Source organism: Protopterus annectens, unplaced genomic scaffold (genome assembly GCF_019279795.1).
Source record: "Protopterus annectens isolate FY-2018-M unplaced genomic scaffold, PAN1.0 ctg73982_obj.part0, whole genome shotgun sequence".
Lineage (NCBI taxonomy): Eukaryota > Metazoa > Chordata > Ceratodontiformes > Protopteridae > Protopterus > Protopterus annectens.
The window spans coordinates 3,130-11,801 of record NW_025061351.1 but is presented as its reverse complement, the minus strand read 5'-3'; the positions used below and the strand labels follow the sequence as shown (position 1 = coordinate 11,801).

Sequence of the window (8,672 nt, the reverse complement as noted above, 5' to 3'; positions counted from 1 at the left end):
ACCAGTTAAAAAAATAAATACATAATCGTGCTAGCAACGGTTATGAAGAGATTGTAAATGCCTTTTTAAATACACCACGTAACCAAGTATATGCACACGTTTCCCCTTGTACATGTTAAAAGGTGTTGCAATCTTGTTTGGACAAGATGCATGTGTGTTGAAACTAAACATAGCAGTGCAAATAAAGCGATGCGTTGTTTCTGATAACCCAAAGGCTCTTTGGGTCAGAAAGCTGTCAGTTCTATTTCTACGCAAGGGAGACCGGTTACTGACATTGCAATGCATCTTAAATGTGGTTGTGTGTGGGGGGTGCACTCCTCGGAGGCCCCGTTTGCTTGAGTCATAGGTAGCTCAATTACATGTAAGAGCTCCCATGGCAGCACATACTTTACACGATGCCCTATAGGGGACGAATGTACAGAACAACTGCTTTGAGCATCCACTGTGGTGCGCAGTACCCTTAAGATAGAGCATGAGCACCATCGAGTAGCTCGCACTGCCATGGCATGCAGTCTGCATGCCATGGCAGTGCTGGCTACTCGATGGTGTAAAAATAGGTCTGTAGGTTGTCTGTCGCATATGTACGTGGGTACTTGCCTGGGATGATTGAGGACACGGGCTTACTCCGACCTGTACCATAAAACAGCACTAAGCATTTCATTTTGGTGGCAAGGCTAGGTTTGAACGGACCCCGTGGGTCGTAAGGCTAGCAATCCTGTAGAAAATGTTTATTGCTATGTATTGGCACTTTAAGGGAAAGTATAGTCAAAGAGGCATGCGCCAATCTGCCACGTGGAGTAAATTTTGTAAAAAGGCTATTAAATCAAGTGCTCGGACAGAAAACTAGAATGCAGTGAATACATTTCATCAAGATTATCGTAGGATGGCGAAATCGGAACCTTTCGTAGGCAGGGTGATATGGCCCTTAAAAGGGCCTTTGGGTCTCGAGAAGTCTTCTTCCTTACTTTGATTTTGCGGGTTTTTCCGTTTTCTTAGGAAGCAGGACTGACTGGATGTTTGGAAGCACTCCGCCTTGTGCAATAGTGACACCTCCCAACAATTTATTCAGCTCTTCATCATTTCGGACAGCCAATTGCAGATGCCTAGGAATAATGCGATTTTTCTTATTATCTCGAGCTGCATTACCAGCCAATTCAAGGATTTCTGCAGTTAGATATTCGAGTACCGCTGCCAAATAGACAGGCGCTCCAGCCCCGACCCGTTCAGCGTAATTGCCCTTTCTGAGCAGTCTATGGACACGACCCACCGGGAACTGCAGTCCAGCTCGGGATGAACGAGTCTTCGCCTTTGCACGGGCCTTACCGCCAGTCTTTCCACCACGTCCAGACATCGCGCTAAATAACTTCTCCAAATAGTATACTCCACCGGCCCAGCGTAGCTATTTTTATACCCTTCTGCCTTGGCACCGCCTCTGTGTTCTCATTGGTGAGTCGACACAATTATCAACTTAGTTTTAGCCCATTGGATACATTGCGGATTCTAACATTTGCATATTAATTCTGAATTGTTCACTTGTTGACTGTGGGTGTGTTCAACTGACTATTACCTTGAGAGTCACGATTCTGGTGCTTTAAGACTTATAGGTTTCTGATTGGCCGCTTCAAATAATGGCGCCAAGGAGTTCTCTAGATTACTATTTCCTGAAAAAGGGGTAGAAATAAAGTTTTTCTGACTCGGGGAGGAAAGATCCCATGCAAATCTTAAAACTAATCTGTCTCTGTTTTAGCAACATTTCTACTGAAAGTGATATCGATCACTAAAATGATGCCTTAGTATGTTCACGCAGGTAATAGTGCCACACTATATTCCCTGGCATCATGCCTTACACGGGCACTTCATATATTTATCTAGGCAGAAACGTATAATTCCAGTAGAAACAAACAGAAAATAAATCGCTTATGTATTAGCCTTTGATGACCGCGAAACTCAGACTGGGCAAAAGACTCTTTTCAGTGGACACCCGGCAGGAAAAGCTCTTTATGAATTGCATATTTGTGCAGGCAAATAACATGAGCTAAAAATAAAAACATACTACATAACACTAAGGTGCATATAGCTTAACATGCGATCACTATGGTATGCGAGCTGTACTGTATTTACACGGGCTAAAACAGCAGATATCAAAAGAACATTCAGCATTATTTTACAGTTCCGTACACGGATCACAGACGAGGAATATGCATATTTCCCTAAACATTCACCCGAGACAGTGAAGCAAGACTGAAAATATGAGGATTTAGGTTACTTGATTTGGGAGTATAAACGGGGAACTTGGTAATGCTGATGGTTCGAGGACACGCTTGTTTAGCTGAGAGATATGATCTCGTGGTTTTTTTTTTCTCTTTTAAACTGATAGGCTAAGAATTAGTAATCGGAGGGTTACGAGTAAAGGACTGTTTTGCTGAGAAATGTTTTCAATGAGAGTTTATTTAGCAGACAAGATGCTATACAAAAAAAAATCCGTACCATTTACTGCTTTGTGCTTGGCTGAGTAAAACAGCCAATGAACTTTGGCTATTTAACTGCTATTTTGCACATGATCACAATGGGTGAAGCCCAAAGGGTGGAGATTAGCTGAATGCATATATTCCAGCTCTGTTATTCACTTCCAAAGTCTTTTTAAAACAACGTTTATCGACTATGCCAGAACCAGCAAAACCCGCTGCCCCTAAAAAGGGTTCAAAGAAGGTTGTGAAGAAACCGGCTAAGAAAGATGGAAAGAAGCGCCGTAGGAGTCGTAAAGAAAGCTATTCTATTTACGTATACAAGGTTTTGAAGCAGGTTCATCCTGATACTGGGATATCTTCTAAAGCCATGAACATCATGAATTCTTTTGTGAATGATATCTTTGAGCGGATTGCAGGAGAAGCTTCTCGTCTAGCTCACTACAACAAGCGCTCGACGATCAGTTCGCGGGAGATTCAGACAGCGGTGCGGCTTTTGTTGCCTGGTGAGCTGGCTAAACATGCTGTGTCCGAGGGCACCAAAGCCGTCACCAAGTATACAAGTGCCAAGTAAGAGTCTTCCTTCCTGACACCCAAAGGCCCTTTTAAGGGCCAGCACCTTTTCTGCATAAGAGCTGTACTATAGTAACTGACTTGTTACATTTGCTTGCGGTCTAGAAAGTACCAAATTGCACAGTATCAAATTTCTCAGCTCTAAAATCCATCTACGTAACTGAATTTCTCAGCTCTAAAATCAATCTACGTAACTGAATTTAAAACACGGTTTCTCGATTTCTGGTTCGCACATTATTTTGGACTAGAAAGTAAGCCCCCACCCATCAGCATCAGTGTAAAGGCTGCACTTCTTCTGTAATGGAATCAATGTTTTTTTCAGCCACGGGTGTAGGGGATTGGTGATTAAACGTGGTGCACCTGTGGAACCTGTTTAATGTTTACCACCGTGTCCCATGCGACTGGCCATCTCACAAGAATTCAGTATTGAACAACCACTAAAGATGCATTGTCCATCTACCGCCAGCACTTGACCCATCCAACTACCATGGCCGGCAAAGAAAACACAAATCCTTAAGCAGCTCTCGACTTTCCCTGATACCGCCTCTTATATGTATATTTACGCTGCCTCTCCAACTTTCTTCCCTTATCCGGTAAATTATTCAGGATCACGGTTAGTTGATACCGACAGACATTATTCTTTCATACTTTTGCATGTTGGTGCAAGTCCTGATCTACCAATGTTTTAAGTTAATTGGAGTAATGTTTAATTACCCTGCTGTGGACGATCTGTCCCCTTATTTTGCCTTTCTTCCAAGTTGTTGTTACACACAGCTTGAGAGGTATTTTCGTTGCTAAGCAGTGATTTACGTTACCCGCGCCCCCGACTTACTACTCTAGAGAGATCGCAGTAGAGAAAGTACATTAGCCTATTTACAGGAAATTATACCTGAAGATTTTTGTATACGGCTCAAAAGTTGCAGATATCTGGTATTTATCAAAAGTGTCATTTTATGAGAATCGGGGACAATACAATTAAAACGGCTTATCTGTGAACACAAATGGATGTTTACTGATTTCGTTTCCCGCCGTAGAGGAGAATTCTAACGGCTGAGTTTACTGAATGCCAATGTGAATAACTTGTGACACTGTTCAAATCAACCAATAGAAAAGAACCGTGTCTCCCGTTTGAAATGTGGTTGCCATAATACGTAAGTACCTTTTTTTTTTTTTTTCCCAAAAACAAATCCAGTCGTATTACCGTTGCTTTTTTTTTGGAAATTTATAAAATCGGTTCTCGGAAGCTTGCCGTAACAGTATATGTAATTCTGCAGTTTATAATCACGCCACAGAAGGCCCTGTACTGTTAACCAATGACAAAGGCAGACCAATCAACCAATGGAATAGCAGAGAGCATAAGAAAAAATCAATGAGAATATTCAGTGACTCGGCCAACCGGGCGCATGGCTTCGTGCCTTTGACCAATCATCACTCTGCAATGCCAGTCGACGTGAGGATGAAGAAATAATGTCCCCAAAAGAAAAAGCTGTGAGCGGGAGATGTAAAAAAATAAGGGAAAGTATGAGTGATACTGGTGTGTTTTTTCAAAAACGTGCCTTTCTGGCAAGTCACCGAGTACTGAAATAAATAAATAATGGCGTGCACTTAGGTTTCCGATGTCAAATACATCGGAAAATGCAGGTTAACACAGACCGTGCTATTCTACCAGTTCTCTAACTTTAAAATAGCAGTATTTAAAATCTTGCAACAGTCTTTTCCCCAAAGTGACGGTCGTTTATAACATATGAAGTGTGCCCAGCTTTTTTTTTTTCGACGATTACTACCGCGTTTTTTTTTTTTTTTTAATTATTATTTTTTTTTTTTTGCAGCTTTTAACTTTGGACCGTTTTCTTTACACGGAGTATGTGTATATACCAGCTCTTGCCTGTGCAGACTTAAATTGCTGAAGTGGTAGTGTTCGATCCTCATGTCAGGGGAAGCGCTCGTGCAGTCGTGTCAAACTACTGCTGGGGTCGGCGGAGAAACGTTTCATTTCGGGTCAGAGACGAATATACTACTGAAGAGGTCTTCGAGGGAAATGCTTCATGTCGGCATCTAAGTGACTGTGCAGAAAATAATATGCCGATGAGAAGGTCGTAGGGGAAGTGTTTCTGCAGCGATGCCGTTGGAGGAAGAGTTTCGTTATGATGACAGTTAAGTGCTTGTGCAGACTTGGCGACACAAGGGTTGCCATTTTTGTAACAGCCAAAAAAGTGACAAGCGCTCCAGCTTTTGCCACAGCCATCTCGATAAGTAAATGTGTTCTGGTTTAGTTGGCTTCACTACTAACTGTGTAAGCCTTTGCAAGTAGTCCTTGAACCCCCCCTATCTAGAGCAAGGTATTTTTCCCATACAAATCCTTCAGTATTGTGCAGCTTCTAAAAAAACAAAAGGATCGGGCTTAGCACAAGAGATGTCAATGCTGCAGTAGCTGTTAAGTAATAATGCTCCCTTTGGGACACATGCAGCAGCTGCAACGCCCAGACAGATACCCTATTAAAAGACACAAGAGCTCAAGGATGGATGGTACAAGCACGGACTCAAAGCTGTTATCACTATAGTCGCCAAGACTAGACTGCTAAGAGGCGAGGTGTCTTGCGTCATACAAGGCAATAGAGCTAGTGCACATGCGTACATCGGAAAGCGTTAGTCTAGGGATGTAAACATCTGGTGTTACAGCAATCGAGGGTGTCGGATGTCCAGGTGTGTGTAGATAAGCGGCCAAGCATGGAATAGAGACCAAAGAAGAAAGAGAGTCGCCAAAGGTTGCAGTGATCTGCTAACGAAAACTATTTTTGAAAAGCCTACGAAAGTGAAAGTTTCTTGGAGAGAAGACGAAAAGACCCTTTGTAGAAAAAGTGCGGCTCTTAAAAGAGCCTTTGGGGGTTCACTGGTCGTGTATAGGTTAAGCTCGTTCTCCTCGAATGCGCCTTGCTAGCTGAATATCTTTGGGCATGATAGTTACTCTCTTAGCGTGAATAGCACAGAGGTTGGTATCTTCAAAGAGGCCTACAAGATAAGCCTCGCTTGCCTCCTGCAAAGCCATGACTGCAGAACTCTGGAAACGAAGATCCGTCTTGAAATCCTGTGCGATCTCTCGAACAAGTCGCTGGAAAGGAAGCTTGCGAATAAGTAATTCGGTGGACTTCTGATATCGACGGATTTCTCGAAGAGCAACAGTGCCAGGCCGGTAACGATGAGGCTTCTTGACACCTCCAGTAGCCGGAGCACTTTTGCGGGCAGCCTTTGTAGCAAGCTGTTTACGAGGAGCCTTTCCACCGGTAGACTTCCTAGCGGTCTGCTTTGTTCGAGCCATAACGGTAACAACAGCTGGTCTTCCTAAGCAAGTTTAAAACAAGTGCAACTTTTCTCTCCGTGACCCTTTTTATAGGCAGTTGGTGACACACCTCTAATTACTGATTGGTTTGGTATCTTTCCCACCCCTACTGTTTGATTCGTTGAAAGCAATCCCTAGCCCTACAGATTTCGCCTTTCAGCCCCTTCAAATACTTGGACAACACCCCTCACTCAAAGTTCTATGTCGCGTACAGCACAGACCCTGAAGTGAAGTGTTCATTTTACAATCGTTCACACGAAGTTGTGCAGCACATGTTGCTGAATTCAAGGCACGCTAGCAAAATAATATTTCCTTTCTTCACCTTTCTTGACTGTTGGCACTTGATGTTCCGTATGAAGTAATTAAGTTCTTCATATTCAGTAAAGTCGGAAAAGTATATGTATATATGTTCCTGTTTAGTCTTATTTTTGATATATACGTATATCTGTTTTGTTTCAAATCAGTTCTAATAACCCGACATTTTATTTCAACGCCATTCCAAGGGATATACAGAAGGCTAGAACAATGAGAAAAGGCTCACAAACTAGAGCAGCCAGCTGTAGAGAAACGATGAAGTGGGTGAGCCAGTCCTAGCACGGTTTGACTGTACGCGGGCGGAGATGATCGTTGGATACACTAAAATGAAGTGCGCAGCTATGAGGATTAATTAACGAACGGCATCAGACACACGGTGGAAAATGTTTACTGAAACACCTGCTAAATATTGCCCCTCTTCCAAACTTGACTTCGGTAATCTAACCAACGAAAAAGCAAGTTCAACTAAAGGCACAGAGGTCCCATAGATGATTACTGGACATTGTGTCTGGCACCATTGATCATCCTAACCCAGTTTTACTCCAGTCTAATTAGAGAGCAGCAGATGAATGTCGAGACAATCCTGCTGTAGCAGTGGACCCACCTGTTTAGTATGTCATGGTCTTAATGTAGTGCATTACCAACATTCATTTTGCTAGGGTCAAAAGATAAGTGCGAAAGAGAATAATGTGCAATAAAGCCACATAAAAAGATGTAGCAATATATGCAAAGTGTAACGCTTGTTAAGTTGCCATAGTTGGAGTACTTTTATACGAATGTAAATTTGCCTATGTCACAAGTGATAGAACGCAATTAAGGTGGTTGAAAAATATGTAGACGTAGCTCACTATTAACTTGTTGATTAGACAGAAAACAATTCTAAAGCCAGTAAGCATCTACCATGGTGTAGAATGAAGTGGGAAAAGCGGTACTGTAAATTACAGGTAGAGAACAGATGTCAGCCTTTCTTGATAAAGTGCAGTGGCTCTTAAAAGAGCCTTTGGGGGTTGCACCGCTAAAGAGCTTTACTTCTTAGCTTTCGATGCTGTCTTTTTTGCTTTGGGTGCACTCTTGGGTTTCAGAGCTTTGGGCTTCACTGGCTTTTTCGCTGGACTCTTGGCTGCCTTCGGTTTAGCAGATTTGACCTTCTTAGGACTCTTGGCCGCCTTTTTAGCTGCTGCTGGTTTCTTGGCTTTCTTTGGCGCCTTCTTTTTGCTGCCGGCTGCTGCTGTCTTCTTGGATTTCTTAGCAGTCCCGGGTGTCTTGGCTTTAGCAACAGACTTCTTTTTGGCAGTTTTTTCCTTCTTGGGTGCCTCCTTCTTGTTGAGCTTGTAGGAACCCTTGTGCTGCAGCAACTTCCCTTTGCTGACCAGACTCCTGAGTGACAACAAGAGGCGGGCGTTGTTCTTCTCCACATCGTAGCCCGCAGCCTTGAGAGCCTTCTTGAGTGCAGGGAGGGACAGCCCGTGCCGGTCTTTGGAGGCGCCCACAGCCTTCACGGTCAGATCAGACACGCTGGGACCTGCCGGTTTGCTTTTCGAAGCTGCCACCTTCTTCTTTGAAGGCTTGGTAGGAGCAACTGCTGGCGCGGTCTCGGTATCAGCCATATTTGTCAAACACACAAACAATACTACTAAAAAAATAAAACTGTTGAAATGACTCCGGTTAAAAAGAATGCGGTGTTTTATACCCATAAGGAAGTGGGAGGGGTCAACTTGACTGAGGCTCTTCATTGGGCAGATTTGTAGCCAATCCGGATTTACAGGAACACTGTCTGTCTGAAGGCTCCCCTAATCAGTGTTTCTTTGTTAGAGAGAATAAAACAAAAATTATAAATTACAGCATGCACCGTCAACATTTAGAACGAAACAAGTAAAGAACATAATACACCACCAAAGACAATAGGTGTGTGACCCACGCCTTGTACTTGCTCCTTAAAAAAGTGACTCAACCATGCAGAACGCTGTCTGGTTTTACGTCGG

At 43.1% G+C, this 8,672-nt stretch overlaps 4 protein-coding genes across 4 annotated transcripts; 1 reads left to right on the top strand and 3 right to left on the bottom strand.

Annotated features, from left to right (window-relative positions):
* Positions 1-917: 917 nt before the first annotated feature.
* Positions 918-1,398, bottom strand: LOC122792160 (histone H2A-like). Its single transcript, XM_044059894.1, has one exon. The coding sequence runs from the start codon at positions 1,349-1,351 to the stop codon at positions 962-964; it is 390 nt and encodes a 129-aa protein (XP_043915829.1). The 5' UTR covers positions 1,352-1,398; the 3' UTR covers positions 918-961.
* Positions 1,399-2,643: 1,245 nt separating this feature from the next.
* Positions 2,644-3,083, top strand: LOC122792161 (histone H2B type 1-J). The gene has a single exon (XM_044059895.1). It carries the CDS (start codon positions 2,662-2,664, stop codon positions 3,037-3,039), a length of 378 nt encoding a protein of 125 aa, XP_043915830.1. The 5' UTR covers positions 2,644-2,661; the 3' UTR covers positions 3,040-3,083.
* A 2,814-nt stretch (positions 3,084-5,897) lies between these two features.
* Positions 5,898-6,369, bottom strand: LOC122792163 (histone H3). Its single transcript, XM_044059898.1, has one exon. It carries the CDS (start codon positions 6,352-6,354, stop codon positions 5,944-5,946), a length of 411 nt encoding a protein of 136 aa, XP_043915833.1. The 5' UTR covers positions 6,355-6,369; the 3' UTR covers positions 5,898-5,943.
* A 1,301-nt stretch (positions 6,370-7,670) lies between these two features.
* LOC122792162 (histone H1-like) lies at positions 7,671-8,365 on the bottom strand. The gene has a single exon (XM_044059896.1). It carries the CDS (start codon positions 8,295-8,297, stop codon positions 7,716-7,718), a length of 582 nt encoding a protein of 193 aa, XP_043915831.1. The 5' UTR covers positions 8,298-8,365; the 3' UTR covers positions 7,671-7,715.
* Positions 8,366-8,672: the final 307 nt, after the last annotated feature.